Source organism: Rhipicephalus microplus, unplaced genomic scaffold, assembly GCF_043290135.1.
Source record: "Rhipicephalus microplus isolate Deutch F79 unplaced genomic scaffold, USDA_Rmic scaffold_16, whole genome shotgun sequence".
Taxonomy (NCBI): Eukaryota; Metazoa; Arthropoda; class Arachnida; order Ixodida; family Ixodidae; genus Rhipicephalus; species Rhipicephalus microplus.
In genome coordinates this window covers 12928884-12955327 of record NW_027464589.1, presented here as the reverse complement: position 1 = coordinate 12955327, position 26444 = coordinate 12928884, and the positions used below count along the sequence as shown (strand labels likewise).

General features: G+C 44.2%; 1 protein-coding gene across 2 annotated transcripts in view; it reads right to left on the bottom strand.

Annotated features, from left to right (window-relative positions):
- LOC119166686 (uncharacterized) overlaps positions 1 to 26444 on the bottom strand; it is a 293532-nt gene that overhangs the window by 147348 nt on the left and 119740 nt on the right. For both annotated transcript variants that reach the window (XM_037418005.2, XM_075883399.1), the window contains exon 3: positions 20231 to 21108. In XM_037418005.2, coding sequence (XP_037273902.1) covers positions 20231 to 21108 — 878 coding nt within the window. The remainder of the gene's footprint in view (positions 1 to 20230; positions 21109 to 26444) is intronic.

Genomic DNA, 26444 nt, shown 5'->3' with positions numbered 1-26444 from the left:
AACGACACATTGTGATCTCGTTAATTTTGAGGGACCCGGTGGTTGCTGGTGCGGCAAAAAAAAAATAGTGAGTGAGCTCTCCTTGAATGATCTGTGTTATTCTTGTCAATTAGTGCTAAGATTGGAAATTGTTGGGTTGATAAGCCAAGCAAGTGATCAATATTAGGCTAATTTCACAAGACGTCAGTGAGAAGTCAGCGGAATTCCGGTAATGCGTTGTTGGGTCTAGGTGTTTTTGTCATAACGTAACTTTGGTAAAGCGAAATGGAGAGGTGAGCGGGTCGGTACTGATTTATTATGGCGTAAATATAGCGTGAGAACAAGAAACTATAAAGGAAGTGAATACCACAAGCACTTGTAGTTGTTCACTTTCTTGTACTCGTTTTTTTTTTGCTGATTCTAGACCTTCATAACTTCGGCAAATTGAATGAAATCGCGGTAATATTTTGACCGCTGATTATGTACGCAATAATAGAAAATATAATAGTTTTAGGTTGATTTTATCAAACGTCAATAATTGTTATAGGTAAGCCTCATTGGTTGGGAGCTATTTTTCGTGTTGGCAGTAAACATAAACGGTGAAATTTGTCTGCTTTTCATATCAATAAACGCCAGGTTGCATAAACGCCACTGGCGTAAAAATTATTTTGAAAGACTATGTAAGCTGAGCTAAGAAAACTTGAATACCTAAAGTCCGAATTAATTCTTTATAAATGTACTAAATTGCGGTGGGGCAATGTGTTTAGTAGATACTTTTAAAATGCATACACGCACTCCTACTTATGAAAAAGTGATTTTGATTGGATAAGTGGTATTTGAGATAATAGTCTAGAAGTATACTGGACTCTTCACAGGACGTGGTGCTTTGAGAAATAAGAAAGAGAGGGGCGAAACGAACTGATGATATTAGAGTCAAGGAATACAAAAAAATTGGCCCCGTATCTGCCTGTTAATTTGCAAATGTCGTCGAAAGACGATAGTCTTTCGTGTGGAAAGAACGAACAAATCATTTTTTGATGTTCTGCGCAAGAAAATTCCTGAATGGTATTCTGGAGGCGCTGCGTTAAAGTGCCTCGAGCGTGCAGCGGAGGCGAACGAGCGCATCAAGTCACGTCACACGTGAGACATGAGTGCCATCTGGCAGTTTTCTTGGCAAACGAAGCGCGTGGCTCTGAAACTGGTGTGCGGGCCCGTCTCAGAGGCGATAAGGTGTAGAACGCAAGGCGACAGGTAGGTGCCACCTTCATCTCGTATTAGCAAGGCGTTGGAAACACTCGCTTTTTCGTGCAAGCATTGCATGGTCAGCGCAGCGTGATAAGCGCTACGGTCCTTAAAATTACTAATGTATGCCTTTTCTAGTAAAAGACGCCCATGCAGAATACATACGTGTTGTTATGGTGCACCAGATATGCGCAATAATTGCTGTTTAATTGACAATTGCACAAGTGTGAATGCTAAATCTTGAGCAACATTGGTGGGCGCTTCAAATGAAGTCGGCTGTTTCAAGTACCTGGTGCCGCTAAGAGTATACAAACAGACAAATATCAAGACAGACAGACAGACCAAAATTTTTGCGTCGAAGATCCCCAAGAAAGAATCGTCATTAAAAAAAAAGTTGCCTAGCAGAACGAGGTGCGGTAATCGAAGTTTCTGGGAAGGGGGTGGGGGGAGTAGTAAAGTTAACCCATACGACACTTGGCTCAACATACTAAGACGGAGGGGATTTTGTAGTGAGACAAAGAGAAAGAAGGCGCCGTTTTCGAAAACTAGCCGTATTTTCTCTGTTGTTGCTTGGAAAGATAACTATCCTTGCTGCTGCAATTTTTTTCTCTTTTCATTCTTGCTGCCGTGGCCGTGGCTCCAGTTTTCTTTTTTCTTTTTTTTTTTGCGGAAGACAGCAGTGCGAACATTGTTAAAACCTTTTTTGACCTGGGCAATGCAAAGACTCCGGCCTGTAAGCAGGAAAGGGGAAAATATGTCTTTTGACGCTTGCACGTGCATCACCTTCTGGGGTTTCCAAACGTGTGCAACGACTTTTCATTTGAGTAAACTGGTCGGCCGTCCTTTAGTTCTGTGAAAATGCAGTTGGCTGAGGCGGCGTAATGTTTGTACCTTTTATTGCCTATTTATTTTGTTGCGTTAGTGAACATTTCCTAACTTTGTGCTTGAAGCTGTTGAACTTGAAGAAATACTTGCTCCGACTATAACTACTTTAAAAAATGTTAACGACGACGAGTATCAAAACAGAGCGGGCAAAGCAAATAAAAAAAAAACAATGCCAACTTACCTCAAAACTTATTTACCAAAGGAGATGAAGGTAGGTTTTCTTAAAGACAGGCCGTCTATGCAAATTTGAAGCGTCTACTTTGCTGAGAGTATAAAGATGAACGCGCACTAAAATGCGACTGTATTAATTAGATTATTAATTTCATAAAATAGGAAATGATCAAATGGTCATTCCAGATGCCGTCTACAAGACTACCTAAATTAGAATATTTCAGTCGAAAATGGCTTTTCTATGTTTCAGCAAAAGTAGAGCTACCGATTTGAAAATATATAGAAAACGTTCACAAGTTTTGAACTTTGTTCGCGTCAGCAGGTGTGTTTTTATCATGTTGCGGCTTTCTCACACCAGATTACATCGGATGTGCTTCTTGATAGTGAACGCTCATCATGTGCGTGTGTGTGTGTGTGTGTGTGCATGTGTGTGTGTGTGCGTGTGTGTGTGTGTGCGTGCGTGTGTGTGTGTGTGTGTGTGTGTGTGTGTGTGTGTGTGTGTGTGTGTGTGTGTGTGTGTGTGTGTGTGTGTGTGTGTGTGTGTGTGTGTGTGTGGTCAGTTTTAAGAGCTGGTTCTTCTCATAGACTCACAGACAATATAAGATTTATTGAGTGTCCATTCGTTCAGTGCTCTGAGTTTCCGTGCTTCTCGCATCATTTGCAGTCAGTTGTCATGGATAATCATTTTTTATTATAAACAATCAGCTCAACCCTTGTGTCATCAAAAAATGTGATTGATGGTTCTTCGGGGATGGTGAAGGGTGTTGCAGCATTATGAGCTTCATTTTGAACTGCTGCGCTTCAAACTTGAATGCTGTTGATTTCATCGGATCTTTCTTGTTGTGTCTTGCTTTTGGTGGCTTTTGCATGTTTGTTTGTTCTTGCCCTCTTCCCCCGAATGCTGAGTAGTTTTACAGAAACGGCAGCTTATTTTGAAATAATGAAAGAATCAGAATTCAAGTGTTTTGTTGAATTTCATCTGCTAGAGCTCCGTGGAAAAGAATATGCTCTGATTTTGCAGTGCTTGCATGAAAAATGGGACATCGTTTATCTAACCAATGCGGGAAATGATCAGCATACAATAAATAAACAGCGCAGCGAACACTTTAAAAATGTTCTGTTCCAGCTCTTAAAAATTCTGTCCGTGCAAAGTAAGTGCATTTGTAAAGTACTCGGGAGGTACTACGAAAAAGTTCCGGATAGCCGGAGTCAAAAACCCGCGAAAAATGCTCCTTAGGTGCCACGTTGTCACTCCGACCAGTCGGAGGAAAATGTCAGTAAAAAATGTTCCGGCGGCGCCACGCAATTGCTCCGGCCGACCGGAGTGAAATATCTGTTAAAAGTACTCCGGGTGCACCACGCAATTCCTTCAGTTAGCCTGAGGAAAATTTTGCTCCTGATGTCAGGAGCAAAAATTGCTGCGAAAATTCCTTTAGGGACGCTAGAGGACAAGCGTTTTACTCCGACTTCGGAGTAAGTGTTTTTTACAGTGTGGGATTATTCAGCAGTAGTTTATAACATGCCCTTCGATGGTCCAAGAGGAAAGATACCGTTTCATAATTTTAGCTCTACAGCCATTTTTGACTTAGTAAAGCAATATTACTAAAAAAACTGAAAAGCAGTTGTATGAAATGCATTATCTGCTTCTGAGTAGCCACTGCTGGAACAATCATTCTATTTTTTGGTTGTTCAGATGCAATTGTTTTTTTTTTCTCACTTAGAGCACCCACTGCTCTTTCAAAATTTTCGGAATGGGTAATTTCACGACAAATGTCCCAACCATTGAGAACCATCTTAAATTCACTAAAAAATCGTGCGCATGTCTTGAGTTAAAAGCAGCGAAATGCTAGAATATTACGGGGAAAAATGTTTTTGGTTACGTGAGAGCCATCTGAGTTTCGTATTATGTAGCCTGAGTGGTGCTTGTCAAAACGTTTATTCTGAAAGCAGTGTTTATGATAGGAACACCAAACTTGGCTAACTTTAAAGCAAAAGATTGAGCTTATGGCGTTTTAAGTAAAAAGTTACTGGACTTTTTTTGGTAAGCAACGCGTCCAAAAATTTTGCAAAAGTGCACAATGTTTGCAATTTTTTTTCTACGTAACACCACTCTCTGAATGATCATTTAGGTAAATCATGCGTACACTCTGAAACAATTAGTTTTATGGTAAAATATTTTCGACGGCTGAGTAATGCAAATCATACTGAAAAGTTCTCCAAATCGTGAAACTGGGCATTTCGCACCACCCTAGAACGCATTTTTCACCATGTGGGGGTCCAGTGAAGGGAAGTACAAATGTTAGTCTTTTTATTCAGCAAGTTTGTTATTACACTTTTTGTTTTAGAATAGAAATAATTCTTTGAATTCACTTTTAACAGCAGTTTTTCGATTTGTCTCCATAGTGGCTACAGTGCACCGCGTGCTTACATTTCCACTTCACACGGGTTCTGCGCACAATCGTCTGCGAATATAAGCAGACGACACAAGGAATCAGGCAACTTCTTTTCGGATTTGCGTGTCGTCTGGTCGGTGTGCATATCACGCGTTCCTGTTTTCAGCGGTTAGCTTTTGCTTTGAACGAGACGTATGTTTGAAGATGTGGCGCTTTGCTGCTTCGGCCAAACGCTCTGACATTTAGTCATTAGTGTCAGCATGTAAAACAAAGGTCGCCGCATGCAAGCGCAGAAATTCCCACAGACGGGTTCAACTAGAGTAGTTGTAAATGGTCCCTACAGGAGCAGAGTAGTGGATAGGTCCGCCATCTTGCCTGGCTAGCAACCAATATTGTGGCGAAGTCACCCTCTGTTTCTGCAAGTGACACCCTCGCCTGTTTTTTTTTTTTTTTTCGCCATGTTTTATGTCGACATAGCAGCTTGGCTTGCGTCTTTCACGAACTTTTTGTAGTGCTTGAAAGCCACTTTTCTGACCGATTTTCAACAAAGTGCAAGGTTAGTGCCGACTAAACAGCGTGGCAAAAAAAAAGCGACACTCTTGCTCAACGTCTTGCGAAAAGGGCAGAGCAAACATTATCAACTATTTGGTCTCGCGACATTCATATTTCGCAATTTTTCGGAACTTTTGACCAGATAACGAGTGAATATATTCAGTATTGACGTTACGCTGGTGAAATATGTGACCAATGAACAGTTATGCCTTGGGCTTTTTAAGTGCGTAAGACCATAACGGTGCACTTATTGCACAATTCGCATTGTGCGACGCACGGTTGTTACTTCACTGTACTAAAACTATTTATTTAACACGTAAACTCCAATTCTTACCTGATATATAACCTACAAACGTCAGTTTAGAATACGGCACGCACTGTTGCCGTAGATTCGCGGCAGAGTACTCTGCTGCTACGCAAAGGACTCTGCTTCGATTCCCAAGTGAGACACGTATGCTTTTTTTTTCGTATGGCTTTTTTTAATTTCTTGCAATAGTGATCACGGACACCGGTGGTGGCGAACATCTACGGTGCCGCAGTTGGTCCTTCTGATCTAATAAGAGGTTTCGCTGTAAAGTTCACTGACTTCAACAACTGCTCCCTAGTAACTGCATCAGTGGCAAATAAATATTCTTTGCATAGATTTAGGTAATCCGGCTCCATTTGAACAGATATGAATGTGCAACAAAGAGCAGTGCCGTTCTATTTCAGCATGTACAGCAGCAGCTTGTGAAATATCGTTTACCAATTTACCCAGTCAATGTAACATTCCTATGGCAGTGATGGTAGAACTGCAGACCTGGTGAACACATAGAGCCGGCCCACAGTCACCCGCACGCATCCATGAACCACTTTCAGAAAAGACGCGATGACCAGAGCGATTTGCATCGAACTTGACTGGCGATGATTCGCAGCAATGCAGCGGTGGCGTCGGGAAACACAAAATTGGCCTGAGCGTCAGCTTCTCCGCAATGCATGGTTTCTGGCGGCGCCGGTGGCATTGGGACACCTTTTCGCTACTCTGATCCCGCAGGGACCATATAAGTTACTCTATATTGACCCAGCGCACAGGAGCACTCGAGGGGAACATATCCTGCCGCTTGTGGTTTCACATTTGAAGTAAATGTCATGTACAACATTGCTGAGACTTGAAGAATAGGCTGAAATATAGCGTAGTAAAATTCATTTTATCTAGTTTAAGAAAGAAAACAGAATAAGTGGTATAGCAAAAAAGGTAGGGTTATGTAATCTAAATTACCTCAACAACAAAACGGGTGGCAGAAAGGTATATTTGCATGCAAATGGGTGAGATATGTTACAGAGGGAGATTCTGATGCACAGTTTAATAGCTAATCTTTTTTTCATTTCAGTATGTGCACTTGGCCGCTGCTGTTGGAGCTCGAAGATTACCACAAAAAAATCAAAAGGAAACAGCCGTGCTTCTTTAAAGTTGGCGAGCTACAACACATTGAAAGACGACTTGTGACCGTCCGTACAAAGCATATCGAATGCCTCTCCACTTCTATATATCTGCGGTCATTATTGCCTGGTGTACCTCAAGAAATACGTATTCGTCATCGCTTTTAAATGCTGTTTATTTCATTCTCTTTGCATAACGAAAATCTCGGTGGATCGATATTGATCACAGTTTTCTTCGCCGACTCATGGCGTATTCAGTTGGCCGCTCTACTCACAAAGGTAGCTCACCATCGGAGCGCTATAGGCAGCGCACCAGCCGAATACATCGGCGATCTCAGAGCACCCAGAGCAGCTCGCCTGTAGCTCCGCCATGCAACTAGCGCGGGAAGCTGCCGGATAAACAGTGCTCGCCTGCGCCCCTTCAAGAAATGGTGCGAATCAGTTCAGTGAACATCTCTGAAATTTCTTATATTCGTTCCCTTTTTTTTTGACACGTCTGGATGTAGCGAAATCCTTCTGACCTCAGCACAAAAATCTAGCGATCTTCCTTGCCTTAGCAGCTATCTTCACGACAAATAGTGAGGCTGAATACAGCATCGAAGTTTTCTACGCATTCCCTAACCTCCTAGTTAGTGACGTAATGCATATTTGGCTTCATAGATGTGAATTTGCCCGGCACACGCTCAAAAACGGCCCTAACAATGCACGTACACGAACTATTACGCGTCCAGAGATGCCCCCTTTCGAAATACACGCTCACGCCCCTCACCGTGTTCACCTGCCGGCAGCCACGTCATTGGCCGCCATGTGTCACGTGATCCGTCTTTCCGGTCAGATCGCACGATGCTCTCACTTCGAAGTAAGAGTGGTTGGGAGGGCTCTGAGTCAGAGGGTGACGCTCTGAAAGAACCAATCGAAGGTAGTCTGGGCACTCGAATTCTACCAACCGAAGGCGCAGCCACTTTTCAGAGTGCTCCAGAGCGCTCGTAAACGCCCAATGATTGATTGATAGGTCTAGTTGAACCTCTCAAATTCACCATATGATTATGAGAGACGCCGTAGTGGAGAGCTCCGGAAATTTCGACCACCTGCGGTTCTTTATCATGCACCCAAATCTGAGCACACGGTCCTCCAACATTTCCGCCTCCATCGGAGGTGCAACCGCCGCAGCCAGGATTTGATCCCGCGACCTACGGGTCAACAGCCGAGTGCCTCAGCCACTAGTCCACCGTTGTGAAACGTAAACGCCCAACCGGAGACGCTATTATATTCATCACTGCACCTCATACCAGGCCAGTGACTTTGCCAGAGGTGTATTCGGTGGTGTTACGCAATGAAAAAAAAACTAACCCGAGTTTCGAGACTGCAATAGAGATGCTCAGGAAGGTCACATGGATTTTGAGGAACAAGATACTACAGTATCCCTAAGTAATAAGCTATGCTCTGGAAGAAGCAGGCCAAAAGCAATATAAATCGAAATTTGTCGGACACTAAAACTCAATAAAACAGTTCAGCGTAAAGCGGCACGAAGAGCGCACCATGTGTACCAGTGATGGCGAGTCACACCACGGCTTTCTGGATCTGGAGGGAAACCTTCATCAACTAATCACGTTTTTTATGGAAATCTTCGTGGAAAAATTGGCTGATCCCAGGTAAAGTGGGAGTCAATGATATGCAAAGCACGAATAAAAAGGCTTAATATATCACCTTAAAATCAGCACAACGTTACGAGGCGCACCTTTATCATGCCTTGCAAGACTTCGATATCAAGATTATTATGTTTGGACGTCTCATTTACCTTCATCATCTATTCGCCATCACGTGATAACAAATTTGGTATATGTTGAGCTCTCGAAACGACCGCGAGCACGTTGTGAGCGTAGCATGCAGTCATGTTTTACAAAACACGTACGCACTCCAAGATTATAATGTTCGGACATTTCATTTACCTTCGTCGTTTATTGACGTCACGTAATACTAAATTTGGTACACGTGAAGTTAGCGAAACAGCTGCGAGCGCATTATGAGCGTGGTATGTTTTTGTCCTCTTACATGACACGCATGCCATGATTATCGTCTTTGCACAGGTAATATACATTGACGTCACGTAATACCAGAAATGGTATGTGCGAAGCTGTGAAACAACCGCGAAAGCATTACGGGCGTAGAATATAGCCATGTTTTATTTGACACGGATATCCTTATTATCATCTTTGCACCAGTCACATACCTTAGTCAGTCATTCATATCCTGTAAAGCCAATTTTTGTATATGTGAAGCTAGCGAAACAGCCACGAACGCATCAGGAATGTGACATTAGGTCATGTTGTTACATGACACGCATGTCATGATTATCATGTTTGGACGTGTGGTTTACTTTCGTCATCCGTTCGCAACACCTAATACCAAATTGAGTATATCTGAAGGTCGCGAAACGGCCACGAGCGCATCATGAGCGCGGTATGTCATCATGTTGTTACACGACAGACATGTCAAACTTTTCATGTTAGGGTTTTTCACCTGTGTTCAGCATGCAGTCAACTCTCACCATACTCCGTTTTTCAAAATGCCATGTGAACGAAACCACCTTAAGAGCAGCAAGACCATGAAATGAAAATCACGACATTCATGACATACATGTCACGATTGTCATGTTATGGCTAGTCAATTAGGCTTGTCATATAGTCATGTTATTGCGTACTACTTTTGGTATCAATACCATTATGGAAATGGCCAGGAGAGCTAAAAGTTGTAGGCAGATAGATAGATAGATAGATAGATAGATAGATAGATAGATAGATAGATAGATAGATAGATAGATAGATAGATAGATAGATAGATAGATAGATAGATAGATAGATAGATAGATAGATAGATAGATAGATAGATAGATAGATAGATAGATAGATAGATAGATAGATAGATAGATAGATAGATAGATAGATAGATAGATAGATAGATAGATAGATAGATAGATAGATAGACTCAAAGTCCACAAAGTTCATTAAGGAATGCTTCGCATTGTAATGTGCCGCGAAGAAAACGACAAAGAAGCTGCAATTCTTGGCGCTGGCACCACATTCCTGGTCGCGTAGAAAGGTAATAAGCTTCTTTGGGGCACCCGAAAGGCAAGCACAACAAGTGCAAAACGTTAAATCAAACTTCGAAGTCCTGGACATTAGGCCTAAGAAGAAAGGGCGGTGCATCAGCGAAGAAGTAAGAAAATCCGTGGAAGAACTTTATCGGGGTGAGGCTGTGTCGTACCTTCTGCCAGGCAAGAAATTCGTGATCTGGAGATGTCAGAAACATCTGCTACTTTTAAACCTCAAGCAAATGCACTCCGAGTAAAAAATATATCATGCATGAAATGTGGGCATTTGACGTCTGCGAGCCTGCACCCTGCTCATTGTGTACTAGCGAGAGGAAGCGGAACGCACAGTGTATGTGTATGCATGGTTCACCACAACATTAAGCTCATGCTGCGCACCAGTGGACAGAAGCAAAGCTGCAATGAACTGCTAGAGGAAACAGTTTGTAACAGTTTGAAGACTGTGTTTTACAAATGTGCCAAATGTCCGGATAGAGGTTATGTTACAACATTGCTGCGCTCCGCTCTTGCCTTTGCTTCTGACCTTATAAACAACTTCCATGCTTTACAGTGGATGATGGCGAACTTTGTGCACTTTGAGCAATTATCTTAACCAAGATGATTTCTGTGAAAAATGTCATCGCATGTTTACCGAGCTTCTTCTAGATGATTACGTGAGAAAGAGGCAAGCAGAGTATTCACGTGACCTCGAAACTACTGTTCTGAAATATGAGGCTATCATTCTTTTGGACTTTGCGGAGAACTATTCATTCCTAGTGCAGCAGGCACCACCGCCTTACCACTGGAACAACACACAGTCAACCATACACCCTATCGGTGTGTACTTTGGGTAGCAAGACACACAGCCGTAATGACATTGGAGTAAACTTTTACGCAGTGATATCCGACTGCCTCGAGCACCACACCGCTGCTATGTACACTTTCCAAGGGTCGTTTGTAAGAGCAATGTAAAAGGAACTGCCACAAACCGCAAACGCTCACTACTTTGCGAATGGCGCCTTGGCTCAATATAAGAAGAGGAAAAATGTTGCAAACCTCTGTCACCATGAAACAGATTTAGACGATTCCGCGACGTGTAAATTTTTTGCCACCTTTCATGGCAAGAATGTGTGCGACGGCATCGGTTGCACAGTCAAGCGCTTCGCATTGATGGCCAGTCTTCAAAAGCCGTACACATACCAGATAACGACACCAGAGGATCTTTATTTATGGGTGCAGTGGAACATCCTGAGAACAAACGCAGTTAGGGTACCGAAATGCAAGGCTCAGGAATTACGAAATCAGCGCTTTGCGTCAAGGGCATGCGACGATCGGATTATTTCGAGCCTTCTTCTACCTTCAAAGTGTTTCTCACTTTCACATCGTGTCAAAAAGACGGGAAGAGTGATGACAAAGAGCGACACTCAGATTCGGGCGCACGGGCTGTTCGGGAAAAGTAGAGGAAGACCAAGATGAAAGACAGAATGTGGCCTACTTAGAGACCCCGTGTTAATGATATACAAAATGTATAAGCACAAAATATTAAAATTTGGATGGTGTTGTTTTCAGGAGGACCTTCGTACAAAACAAAGCCATTGGAGTAAGAAGCTCAGCGCTTGTGTCTGGGGCTCCTTAGGATTGCAACAAATAACTTTATTTGTCGGGAAGCGCGTCTGCCTAGATTGCTCTGTCGATTCCGTTTGTTAACAAAACAAACGTTCCTAAAATTTTACAGCTTGCCAGTGAGAAGAGCGGTACATGTTTTTATCAGTGGTCCAGATTCATTCTTTCTTGCTCATGGACCACGTTTTCATACACCACAGATAATCTACGTACAAAAGAAACCGGGAAGAATAAATGTCAACATTATAGACGTAATTGCATTCGATAACTTGAACCAGATTCTCATGACAGAATATAATAAGATCTTTCCTCCACAATCTAAATTTCAATCCTGGAAATTCTTAGAGAAAATGTTAGCAGATTTTCTGATGAATACTAGTCCCGTAACATAATAGCTTCACATGCTTCTGTGAATGAAGAAAGGGAAGGCGTAGGAGTCGTCTGCAGTCACGTGGCTGATGATTTTTCGTGAGGGTACCCGATTTCACTCTGGTTTTTGAAGCTGCGGTCATGACTGTCATCATGGCACCGCGATAACTTCTAATGGATGAGAAAAGAACAGTTATAATGACTGATTCGCTTTCGGTATGTACAGCTCGCTCTTACATGTCTTCATACCTCTCGTGCCATCGCAACGTTTCTATCTTTATTTCCGCCTCAGCTGAAGTACCTGAAATTATTGTGGGCCCCAAGTCACTGTGGATTACTGTCATTTGAAATGGCCGACGCCTTAGCCCGCTCACCGAAAATCAGGTATATATTATTAGCTGTTCAAACAGATAGGATAAAAGCAATAACCCCGTGGATGAAATATAATCACCTAAAATATTCATGCGATTCGCAGCGGAACGCATCTCGACAATCAGAAGTGACGATCACCAGATTTCGATGCCACGTACACCATGAAACTTTTACATGCACAGGGCTGGTTTGACGATATCACCCCTCAGCCCATTCGATGCAAAACTGCAAATTATGGCACATTACTTTTTGTCGTGTTCAGGATATTTTCGTATTGGAACTCGGCTTCTCATTACTCCTCTTTCAAACATAGACTTTTCTTTCGCAGGAAAATGTTTCAAGCTTCCGTGCCTACGGCTTGGGATACTGTCACAGAGATGCATTTGTGTCGTGTTTAATTTCGTTATACCTGCTCAATGAGTACAATATTATTCTGGTATAGAAAATTATTCGTCGTTTCAACAAGGTAAAAAGATGGTTCCCATCAGGTGATACGGCAGTCTGGAAAACAAGATCAAAAGCAAAATACTTGTAGTTTAAATTGAATTTATTAAATACTTTTGCAATTGCAATTTATTTTTCAATCATCTATCATACATAAAATACCATTCAAAAATTTTATGTCGCATTCATGGCCAATCCCTAAATAGGCACGTGTTATATATTGAAGAAAAGGACAGAAACAAACAAACAGCTGACACAGAGAAAGGATGTTGTCTCTGTCTCTTTTCTTTCTTCACTATATATATATATATATAGCTCATTGGTTGGTCGAAACCGCTGAAAATTAAATAATGGTGTCCTCCAATGGCAGAATCAAAATCAAAGAATTTCCCATAAAATTTTATTCTGCTTCATGTGGAGCAAGAATATTCCATTGGCAGAATGACATTGCTGCCTGCATTTTCTATTGGATAAGGAGTAGCTCCGTGGCGAGATTCAGTCTACAGAACAACTTTTTCTCCTCCGCGAAAATCAGCTTATTTAACCGGAAGTCGCAAGCGCCCCATGCAATAAAATGGTGCCTAATTCGCACCGTTTCAAGGCACGCTTAAACCTCCCTAAAAGTAACACAACAAGGATGACGTGAGGCTTTTGACAAAGATAGGTCCTCCTATCGAAACGTCGGCCAGCCTGTCAGAGGCACTTCCACTGTTCACTCTGATTATTCTACTACGTGTTTCCATCTGTCAGCTCCCATCTTGAAAATGTATATGAAATGGACTAATTACGAAAATAGGTGAAGAATATGTACTTGCTGCCGGCCGGTTGTTCTTGTGTTTCGTCTTTCTCGTCTACTCGCGCTGGTCTAGCCCGAGAGCTTAAGCTCTGTTGCCGCCCTTTATCATTACAGTAGGCCATGAATGTGAGCGTGTGGAGCTGCCGAAATTGTCTCTGGAGGGTGGCACTTGGGGTGCCGTGGTGGTTGGCCATCGGCACACTAGGACTTATTCTGCTGAAGTGCCAGGTACTCTGGTGGACTACACTGGCTGTGTTGAACTGTAAGTAGCAGGTCTCGTCCGCGCCGTTAATAAATGCGACGACTTGCAAAATATGAAGCTAGGAAAGTGTGGTGGCTGATCCGGATCAGTCACATCGGTTGCAGGTTATTGTGACGGCTACCGACTACCCGCACTAAGTGGGGACCTCTGCGCTATTCGGGGAGTGTCAATGTGCGACTGGGCGTCCCACTTGACATCTGCAATATCGCTCAGCAGATTTCACGTGCTGACTTGTCAGGTAAATTATTCTCTTGTGGTGTTTGCCGCTCGCCATCTAGTCAACCTGGCTAGAAGTTTTGTCAGTTGCAACCATGACATGCAGCGGCAGGTCTTTGATGACATCGTCCTCGGCCGGGATGGGCAAATGCGATTCTTTGCAGAGACGCCATTTGGCAAAAGGCTAGCTCCCGCACACTTGGCCAATGACTGCGCCAGTGGCTCGAGTTGATGTGGCTCCTGACAGTTAGCCGAAGCAGTACGTGTGACTTTTGATTCGTCTCCCGCTAGCACCGGATCCGCCTCGCAATATGTGTCATCGAAAAAGTGGGGCGGGGGGGGGGGTTGGTAGAGGCCCGAGTTCCCCTTCTTTTATGTGCATTTCACAACTGGTACACCCTGTTAACACTGCGTTGGTGGGAAGGTAGTCGCAATTACTTGGAAGCGTTTGTAAAAACAGTGGTCAATCAGGCGCATTATTGATGCCAGGGTTGTTGTTGAACGCCTTCATAGCAGTGACATGCTTTGGTAGTGCAACAAAAGCAGCGAACACTACGAAAGTAGCAAATGCCAATTAGTCATTTGCGGTATGTCAGCCAGGTAGGCTACCGAGCAAGTCGATGATCGAAATCCACTGAGAGACGTTGCCCTCAAAGCCGTAAAACACTGGTAGTTTGCAGTGAACCGGCGATGGTGGAACTGTGGGTTAAAATCCAGAGTGTGCAAGTGCCAAGCAGCACATTTGCTGTGAGAGTTCTGGTAGCGAACACCGGAGCTTGCGAGGGTTCTCCCGCAGGCTGGCCTCACGTTTTCACGACGCGGTCGCAGCCAACGTGGTCTTCAGTGCCCACTAATTTGACATGACCGCTTGCAACTGCTGGTGACCGCTTGCAACAAGAAGCTAGTCAGGCGTCAGTCGTGGGGTGGAGTTGTGCGATGGTGTGTTGCAGCTCTGCAGCGCTGTCGAGTGATTCAGTTTGAGAGAGAGGGATGACGTCCGCGGATGATACAGTGACGCTGGTCCTACTGCTTCTAGAATGCATCACCAAAAATGCATGAACGGCGCTCTTGAAGACTTAGCCTTTATCGTGGCTGCGTAATCCATACCAATAAAAGCGCCACCGGCGTTCCCAGACACACACAATTCGTTCGATGCCATGCCATGACCTGATACTGTGGCGTCAATGAAGGGATGTTGAGCCGCCGAGGAGGCCTGGATGCCGTTCGTTGGCGGTGCTTCAAGTGCTGACAGATTACCAGGAATATAGAAGGAATGTTCACCGTCCTTATAGTTGAGTGAAGCCCGTGCGCATTGTTGTCGCGAAATATCACGCCACCAGACAAGTTTACCAAAACTGCATTGCAGACCTGGACGCCATCCGCAGCTGGTGAGATCGAGACTTCCCGCCATGGTCACCTGGTGGCCTTCATCAGCGAGAAAGTGGCACGGCGTTCATCAGGAAGACATCACAGAGCGGGGGTTCACCATAGCCTTTCGACGACTCTGCCATTATAAGAGAAGACAAACAAAAGACAGCAACCTTGCAGTGTGTGAAGCTAGCGAGTAGTAGTGGCTGGTGAGAAGTGGTCAGATCGTTTGCAAGTCATCGTTACAAATACCGACTACCCGCGCTGAGGGGGAACGTCTACACTGTTTGGGGAGCGTCAAGGTGCGACTTGGTGTCCTCCTGGATATCTGCGACATCACGGAGCAGAGTTCACGTGCTGGCTTGTGAGGCAAATTATCCTCCTGTGCTGTTTCTGTTGTTTCACTCGCCATCAAGTCAACCAGGCAAAAAGTTTTGTCACCTGGAACCGTGAGGCAGGTGTGTGATGACATAGTCTTCGGGTGAGATGGCACTGCGATTTGGGCAATTTTTTTCGTGGACAAGATACTTGGCAAAAGGCGAGTGGCCGCCGCACATCATATACACCTATATATAGCTCGGGCTCTCTCTCTCTCTCTTTCTATATATATATATATATATATATATATATATATATATATATATATATTTATATATATATATATATATATATATATATAATTATCAGCCTGACTACGTCTACTGCAGGACAACGGCCTCTCCCATGTTTTTCCAGTTAATCTGGTCCTTTGCTTGCTGCTGCCAATTTATACCCGCAAACTTCTTAATCTCATCTGCCCACCTAACCTTCTGTCTCCCTGTAACCCGCTTTGCTTATCTGCGAATCCAGTTAGTTCCCCTAATTAGCAGTGGTTATCCTGACGGCACGCTACATGCCCGTCCCATGTCCATTTCCTCTTCTATATTTCAACTTTGATATTCTTAGCCCCTGCTTGTCCCCTAATCCACTCTGCTCTTTTCTTGTCTCTTAAGGTTACACCTATCATTTTTCTTTTACTGCTCGTTGCGTCGTCCTCAATTTAAGCTGAACCCTCTTTGTAAGTCTCGAGGTTTCTGCTCCATAGCTAAGTACCGGCCAGATACAGCTGTTATATACCTTCCTCTTGAGGGATAGTGGCAATCTACCTGTCATAATTTGAAAGCGCCTGCCGAATGTGCTCCACCCCATTCTTATTCTTCTAAATACTTCAATCTCGTGGTTCATTTTTGCGGTTATTACCTGCCCTAAGTAGACATAGTCTTTTACAACTTGAAGTGCACTATTTCCTATCTCGAAGCGCTGCTCTATTCCGAGATTGTTGTACATTACTTTCGTTTTCTGCAGATTAATTTTGAGACCCACCTTTCTGCTCTCCTTGTCTATCCCGTAATCATGAGTTGCAATTCGTCCCATGAGTTACTCAGCATTGCATTGTATATATATATATATATATATATATATATATATATATATATATATATGTGTGTGTGTGTGTGTGTGTGTGTGTGTGTGTGTGTGTGTGTGTGTGTGTGTGTGTGTTTACGAGGCCGGACGCGAACGAAGGCAGCAGACTTCTGGTTGAAGATTAAACCGATGTTTATTTGAGCTGTACTTCTTGCCACGCAAAAAGAAAGTCAGATTACAGCAGGACACTGGCACTGAAAACTGACAAGCGGGGAAGCATGTGGGCATTTCTACGCTTGTAATAGAGTATTTTAGCGTTATTTCTAGCGGCGACGTAGTTACCAAGATAATCCTTAATGTTCACGAAGTGGGCGTCATTGATTGATTAATATGTAGAATTTAACGTCCCAAACCCCTATTTCATTATGAGAGACGCCGTAGTGGAGGGCTACGGGAAATTTTGAGCACCTGTGGTTTTTTAACGTGCATCCGAATTTGAGCGCACGGGCCTTCATTTCCTCCTCCATCGGAAACGCAGCCGCCGCCACCGGAATTCAATCCCACGACCTACGGGCCACTAGCCGAGAACCTGAGCCACTAGACTACTGCGGCGGGGCCAAGAGGATCTCATCTTAACAAATTGATCAAGTGCTGTCCCGAAGCTCCTTGAAAAGTGTAGGCATGGTTTGCGCTAAAAGTACTGGCATTAAAACAGGGCGATGAAAAAACGATAGGGAAGAATGCGATGTTGCCCCTCTCTGGAAAAGGCATGTTCTCGACGCTGTAACAAAAGCCGAAGTAAAATAATAAAGCAAATAAATAATAGGTACAATATATAAAGCACAGCAGCAACAACAAAATACAGTCCTCTGGTTCGCGCATGAAATGGCTTGTGGCGCTGGACATGGACGAAGCAGCTTCCCACCTGATGTCACGGGTTCGTGACGTCAACGAAGGGAGCAGACTTGATTACGGAGCTGAAACTGTTTATTCTAGACGAACATGTTGCCATGTCAAAGGAACGTCAGATTACAGCAATATACTGGCACTAATAGCGGCGAACATAGCATTGGCCATCCATCAACTGACAAGTGGCGAATCATAGAGAAAAATACCCAATCAATAGTGACCACTCCAGCCTTTTCGTGGTGCAGCAGGAAACGGTCTGACCAACCGCTAGATGTTGCACCCATGCTTGCTTTTACTCCTTTCTCAAGACATGTAACAGCCGCCTCAGAAAGACATAGAAAACCCCAAGATTGGCATCAAATTTCTGCAAAGAAGAAATTTCATTGATTTGTGCAATTTTTTATATCTGCTCTACATCGTGTCCCGCGGAAGACTTTTAATGCTTTGCCACAAAGATACGTTAGGTCTTACTAGAAAGTGTTGTTTTTTTGTGTTTGTTTTGCGCAATAGGTGCGAAATCATGCAGTTTAGATGCACTGCACATTTATTCACTTTGCGGAACTATGGGTGTGTAGCCTAGTGGTAAAGACTCGCTTTCCGAGCATGATGGTCCGTGATCAATTACCAGCATCAGAAAACAATAATGTTGTCATTTTATTCATGTGGAAGGCACTATCTGGTCTAACCATCCACTTGCCCTGATGTGGCAGTCTAGTGGCTAAGGTACTCGGCTGCTGACCCGCAGGTCCCGGGTTCAGATCCAGGTTGCAGCGGCTGCATTTCCGATGGAGGCGGAAGTGTTGTAGGCCCGTGTGCTCAGATTTGGGTGCACATTAAAGAACCCTAGGTGGTCAAAATTTACGGAGCCCTCCACTACGGCATCTCTCATTCTCATATGGTGGTTTTGGTATGTTAAACCCCACATATCAACCAATATCAAATCAATCTGACCAGCCAATTATGGCGCTGAAAGCAGCGAAGTAGCTTGGCCTCAGGGCCCCTATGAAAGTGTCCACTCTTTACGTATGTTTTTTTATGGGCGAAGCCTGTCGGCATTTATATACTTGCCATCGAACCATCGAATATTCTAGCGTTATTGCTAGCAGCGACATAGCTTCGGGAATAATCTGTAATGTTGAAGAAGTGGGCGTAATTCTATAAAAATCATCTACTGTCATCCTGAAGCTTTTCAAACAGTGTAGGTGGGGTTTGCGCTGAGAATTACTGGCAGTAAAACGGGGTGATAAAAACATTAGGAGAAAATGCGGCAATATATTCAACTGGTGGGAAGGACACATGGCAAAGCCGATATTTTGCAATAGGAGGTGAACATATGCATTAAACGCATGGAAAGCACAAGTTCGATGAATGCGTGCTCAAATGTTAAGCAAGAAAAAGGAATCGTTTGTAGCACAAATCAGAACAATTTCTTTCTCTTTCTGAGAATTACTTATGAATTTCCTTACTCTGGATAAATTGCTTTACACACAGGGTGAACAGTTTTTCTTTTCCAACCTTCCCGCCACATCGTGCAATCTGGCAGGGCCGATTTGCCAAGACTGAGAAAACACGACTATTGGAGCCATGGCCAATAGGGACGCAGTATGACAATTTTAACTTCTGCGAAATTTCTCTCAATGATGATGAGGTTGACAAGAAGATTCTAATTCATTCGGACAGCAGGAACGACATGTTCAAAGCACCAATAAACTGCGAGAACGTCGCAAACAGTGACAATTATTACACGTCGTGAATATCTGAAGGGTGGCACTAGAAGACTCTTGCGCAATTGAGGAAAATTAAAATGTTTCTTATACGCGAGCTTATTTGTCAGGATTACGTACTTGTGCGGCATTAAAAGTGGCACAAGCATACCAAATGCTTCCCTTAATATTGATAAAACCAAACAGTGAGTCATTCATTAACTGGCTTTAGATAATGGCTATAATTCTTGTGACCACAGGAAATACATTTTTATGGTAATTTCTACAATGCCTGAAAGAAGCTGAAAAGAGCTGAGAAAGCCTATTTTCGCCATTCGCAATATAAACCCTTACGTGTAAGTACTAATGATAATAATAACATTAATAATAATAATAATAATAATAATAATAATAATAATGATAATAATAATAATAATAATAATAATACTGAAGTTTTGAGTTTAACGTCACAATACCGCAATTTTGATTACGACAGAGGTCGCAGTAGAGGGCTGCGGAAATTTTGCCCTATTGGTTAACTTGCACTTACATTGCACACCACACACAACTCTACCATTTCGCCCCTATTGAAATGCGACCTCCATAGCCGGGATCAAATCCGCGACTTTCGAAATGCAGTGTTAGGGCCCTTCAGCTTTCCTAAAAAAATAGTCATTCACTTATCCTCGTTGCGCTTCTAGAGTTTGATAATTGGGGCCCGGAAGAGCTTGATATTCAAGAAGCTCGCGACCAGCCAGGGCGCATGCGCTGAACCCAAGCCATTATTGGGCTGTTGCGTTGGTGTTAATCAAGTACCAAATCTCGATATCTAGCGTGGCTCCCTGAGGCATGTTGCGATGCCAGAAAAATGACGCAGATGCAGCGTGGCCCCTGACGGGGAACTGTTCGCTGTGATTTCTTAACATGTCTTCTGCAGTTCTAGGTGCAATGCGCTAGGTCGGAACAAATTTGAAGTAAGGCGTAAAGACGTACCCCTTAAGTGGAATGCGAAATCAAGTGCTGTCTTGTTCTCACCTGGTTTGCAGCGTCCCTCCTCACTCGTGACTCAATAGCACTGGAATTGTGCGCATCATCCCTGTCGTTGCTGCGCTCGTCGATCGGTATGAGCAGACCGACAGGAGCACCCGGCTTGCTCTGATGGTCCAGCCGGGGGCTCACCAAGGAGCCCTCTTTGCAGAGGTAGAAGGGCACGCACACGCACTCCGACACTGGGTACCCCACGTCCGGACCAGCCACGTACGTCGGCCCCACAGCGTTGCCGAATGGTCCGCGTCCTTCGTCCATGTGCTTTATGGGGCGAAAGTTAACTGCACCGGCATTTTGTTCTTTCTTAACCCAATCGGGCCGCACAATTGGTGGGAGGCCATTGGAGGACTTCGGCGGCTTCAGCACGGTGTAAGCGGAAGGAGGTATTGTGTCTCCAGGTGGGATAGGACCACTTCGCTTCGGCCCAGCCGATGAAAACTCATTGCGCACAAGTTGTTGGGAACCGCGCTGAAAACTATCGGGCTTCATTTCAGGTACTCCTATAATTGGGATGAAGCCCTTGATGGGAAAATAACTTTCAGGATCATTCACAATTCGAGATTCAGGTTCTGGGTCGGAGAAACGGCCGTTGCGGCCACTCGTGGCCGGGTCGCCATGAATGTCGAGGATTTTCGACTTGCGAAAACTGGAGGTTCTTGACTCGGCATTCGTGAAAGTCGGATCTCGCTCAAGGAACTTGGAGCGCTGCCTCGCGTTACGTCCCACGATTATGACACTGCCGGATGTCGTGTTGTAGAGTTCGGTGTCATTGTGTAAGCTGTCTAGTACAGTCATTCGGTATGTTATGGTCTCAGGTTTAGCGGTGCTGCTCATCGCATTGCTTCCTTCCTTTTGGATTGCTTCATCTGAAAAAAAAAACAATATCACGAAGTTATTTGAGAAGAGAAGGATTCCACGCAGTTATAAAAATCTTGGAAGCCTGCTGAGAACGCTTATCGACTGCTTCACTATCATTTCCTGTCGCTCCCCGCGTAGTGCGTCTTTGAAAGAGAAGTGGTTGCATGAACGCGTAAATAACGACGAAAGGCAGCTCTTCATTTAACGTGGCTTTGGTTAAGAGGATAAAACTGCCGGTGGAATACTACGACATATTATGAAAAATGTGACCTCATTTTTCTGTGGTAATACTCTGATTTAGCTATTACAACACTGGTGGGAAGTTTGTCAGGAATAGAAAGTTTCGTACTTCTAAAATGAAAGGCAATAAAATTGGTTTCGATAAACTCTTTTCCACCTTCCTCTTTTTTCTTATTGCCGCATAGCTATATACAGGCCTATATATACAGGGTCTTTCAAGAAATGTGTCCAATATTCTTGAAAAATCAGGAGAACGCGCCTTTTGCCCACAGTCTTCACAGTTGCTTTTTTGTGGTGGCAGGCATCTTGTGAGGGTTCAATATATCATTTGAAACGGTAATTAGAAAAGTTTTAATAGTTAACTTTTTATTTAGTGGAGTTAAGGCAGCTAGGTTGGATAGGACAATCGAAGTCCTTCATACAAAGAACTGATGGCCGCTTTGAGATTTCAGGAAGCGGCCTCTAGTAATAACTGCGAGGTAATGAAATTCTTGCCAAGTCAGCGGCGAAGCCGAAGCCGATGCGCGAAAGGGCGCAACTGAAATGCAGGAGCGTTGTTATATCAACCTTCAACCAAGTTCGTGATGTGGATTTATGGGCCGCACTCGCACTTGCAGCATTCAGGATGCACATGGGTTATTGAACGGGAAAGAATTGCACCCTTGTAACCGTTGTTTTGAACAGTAACGTCATTGTAGCCGTCTGCTTGTTGCGTCTTCAGTCCTTTGGTTTTGGTTTAGCCACAGCATTTAGGAGAATTTCACGATTTTTTACTTATTACTTGATACCGCTTTTCTGAAATGTCAAAGTGCCTATGAATTTTTATAATCAAGGGTTCGATTCTCTCATTTAACCTAACACTGCCGAACTCCAGTAATTAATAAAGGTTATTACTTAGCTTTTCTAATGACCACTGTAAATAATGACTTCAATTTCCTTAGATGCCTGCCACCACAGAATATATATATATATATATAGATAGATTCTTTGAACGTCATTCACGCTGGACCCGACGTATTGTATGCAAGAAACAGACGACGAAACTTTCCCGGAAGCGTCTTTACTAAACGTTTTCAGCTGGTGGACCAGCCTTCGTCAGGGTGAATACTACGACATATTCAATATTCAATATATATTCAATATATCAATTCACTCTGACGAAGGCTGGTCCACCAGTTGAAAACGTTTAGTAAAGACGCTTCCAGGAAAGTTTCGTCGTCTCTTTCTTGCATATATATATATATATATATATATATATATATATATATATATATATATATATATATATATATATATATATATTTCGTGAAAGTCTTCCTGGATTCCGGTCGAGTTATAAGTCACCAGAAGAAGCAAACGAGCAAACGAAAAACGATGCTTTATTGCCAACGTTACGACCGGGGACCGGCCTTCGTCAGGGCATACGTATATATGCCTGACGAAGGATATATATATATATATATATATATATATATATATATATATATATATATATATATATATATATATATATATATATATATATATATATATATATATATATATATATATATATATATATATAATTTGAAAAGCGGCCGCCTAGTCGACAGTATTTGAAACGCGTCGCGCATAAGGCTTTAAACGAGATACGTGCACTATCTCTGTTCCTCGGCAACAATGATCAGGATTAGCGCTTAGAGGAGAAACGCGGTAATATAAAGGAGATGTCTGTTCGACCACCGTGTACGGCCCAATGAAGTGACTGATGAATTTGTCGCATAGGCCGGGGACGCGTAGTGGAGTCCATAGAAGAACCCTATCACCAGGGGAAAAACTCACAACGTGGCGAGACGAGTCGTAGCGAGATTTTCGAGTGTCTTGAGAGGGGCCGGTGTTAACACGGGCCTGGTGACGGCAGTGTGCGAGACGAGATGGAAATTCTTCAGAGAAAGGAGCCGTCGAGGGTGCAGGGGCCGAAAGGAAAGAGACATCTAGAGTGAAACTCGGCGAGCGACCATGGACGAGAAAAAATGGAGAAAAGCCGGTAGAGCGTTGAGCAACCGTATTATAGGCGAATGTCACGAAGGGTAGAATTGCATTCTAAGTCGTGTGGTTGGGGTGAATGTACATGGCGATCATGTCCGATTAGGTCCAACGAAACCGTTCAGTCAATCCGTTGGTCTGCGGGTGGTAGCTAAAAGTGGTCTTGTGAACAGTGTTCGAGGCACGCAAAACTTGCTCGACAATGGAAAAGAGAAAGACTTTGCCACGATCACTCAGGAGAATGCGTGGAGCTCCGTGACGCAAAAAGATGTGGTGAAGAAAAAAATCGGCGATCTCATTGGCAATCCCAGATGGTATAGAAGCTGTTTCTGCGTAGCGGGCAACGTGGTCGACGGCCGTGACAATCCAGCGATTACCATTGGATGATATAGAAAGAGGGCCGTACAAGTTGATTCCAACGACTTCAAAAGGCGAGGTGGGACAAGCAAGAGGTTGCATTAAGACAGCCGGAGCAGTTGTCGGTCGTTTTCGCCTTTGGCTATGGACACAGGAGGCGACGTACTTAGCGACGGCTGAAGAGAGGCCAGGCCAAAAACATCGACTTCATATTTTGTCGTAAGTCTTGTGATAGCCTAGATGAGCGGCGGTTGGATCATCATGAAAACTTCCAGAACTTCACGTTGCAGAGAACGTGGGATAACCCACTTGTTGTCCACTTGTTGCCATCGATGTGGTAAGTGTAGCGACATAAAGCATCACCAACAAGCTTAAATTGTTTAAGTTGTCGACGGAGTCTGGCGTTTGGAGGAGTAGTAGAGCCGGTCAAGCGGTCAAAAATGGTGCGGCAGTATGGGTCGACACGTTGTTGTGAAACAAGGACGGATAGGGTGGCAGGTGATGAACTTAGCGCTGCGATTGGAGAGGTGCTGTCGTTTTGGAGTATCGATGGTGAGTGGCTTCCGCTGGGCGAAGGACAGCGCGATAGAGCATCAACATCTTGATGCTTCTTCCCAGATCTGTAGGCGACATCAAAATCATATTCCTGTAAGCGAAGCGCCCAGTGACCGAGGCGACCCGATAAGTTTTTCAGCGATGAAAGCCAGCATAGGGCGTTATGGTCGGTCACGACGGTAAAATGACGGCCGTGAAGATATGGTCGGAATCTTTGCACTGCCCAAACAACAGCAAGGCACTCCTGTTCGGTGATAGTGTAGTTCTTTTCTGGAGCGGTAAGAGCACGACTTGCGTAAGCAATGTCGCGTTCGCGTGTGTTTTTGTCACGCTGCAAGAGTACCGCACCGAGACCATGACTACTTGCGCCGGTGTGAAGGATGGTTGGTGCGGTGGAATCGAAGTGGCACAGTACCGGATCCGGCGTGAGGGCTTGCTTCAAAGCCGTGATAGCGCTTTCGCAGTCTTCGGGCCAAATGAAGGGGACGTTCCTTGCGAGGAGTTGATGGAGCGGAGACGCAAGTTCCGCGAAGCCACGTATGAAGCGCCGGAAGTAAGAAGATAACCCAAGAAAGCTGCGCAGGTCCTTTTGACGTAGTGGACGAGGAAAATTGAGGACGGCGGCAAGCTTTTCGGGGTTGGTCCAAATTCCTTCTTTGCTGACAAGGTGGCCGAAAACCTTGATTGTCTTGCTAGGAAATGTACATTTCTTGGTGTTAAGCTGCAGACCGGCTTTTGCAAGGCTTGTGAGGACTTCGTCAAGACATTGTAGATGCTGCGAGAACGTGGATGAAAGCACCACTATGTCATCGAGATAGCACGGACATGTTTTCCATTTCAAACCACGCAATTCGCCGTCTATCATCTGTTCTAAGGTGGCGGGCGCATCACAGAGTCCAAAAGGCATCACATTAAACTCGTACAACCCATCTGGTGTTGAAAAGGCGGTCTTCTCTTTATCAGACTCCAACATTGGTATCTGCCAGTAGCCTGACCTAAGGTCGCGGCTAGAAAAGTACTCTGCGCCCTGTAATGAATCCAGTGCATCGTCGATCCGAGGGAGAGGATCAACATTCTTGCGCGTTATTTTGTTTAGCGCACGGTAATCGACGCAGAAACGCATTGTCCCATCTTTCTTTTGAACGAGAACAACTGGCGATGACCAGGGACTCGAGGAAGGACGTATGATGTTGCGTCGTAGCATTACTGCGACGTTTTCCTCGATGATCTTGCGTTCTGCCTGAGACACGCGATATGGACGCCGATGTACAATACGAGAGCCTTCAGTCTGGATGCTGTGAGTAGCAGTGGTAGTCATGCTGAGGGCGGGCGAGTTCACGTCAAATAGATAACGGTGTCTATTTAACAGGACTAGTAAATCTTCAGTTTTATCAGGTGTTAAATCAGTGCTTATTGTCGCCGACACAGGTGTGGTAGAGGCATTGAATGGCAGTGATTGTGACTTTGGGACATCGTTGTGGTTGTTGTTCGGAAGAGTAACAATCGCAACAGGCTCACTGTTGATCGCGCAAGATACTGCTGAGCCACAGGGGAGCGGTACACACTCGGGCGTTTGATTTATGGCGGTTGGAAACGTAGACCCATCGAAGAAGCGAATAAGCCCTGGTGTCATCACAATGCCCCTACGTAGGGTATGGCCGTAAGGGAGAATTAGTACGTCACCATCTACAATGTCGGTGCAATTAACACTTACAATTTCTTCGATGTATGGCCGAAGTACATAATCTGACGTGGTGACAAGGCAGATGCGTCCATCTTGTTCAAGCGGAGAACAGTCAGTGGTATTTAGATACAGGAGGCGCTGATGACATAATATGAAAGCGGACGCAGAAGACAAGAAATCCCACCCCAGAATGAGAGTGTGGGTGCACTCGTGAAATACCGCGAAAACAATTTGATGACGAATGCCTTCTATGCAGACACGAACAGTACACTGCGCAAGTGCACGAATGAGAGCGTTGGTTGCCACAAGTAAAGGTGGGCCGCCATAAGGCGTGGTGATTTTTCGAAGGCGGGAACAAAAATCAGCTCGAATAATCGAAACGGCAGCACCAGTGTCTACAAGAGCCTCAACGCGTACACCTTCTACAAACACTACTATCAAATTTGATGGCCGCTCTGGAGGAATTGTTAGCTGTCCGGTAGA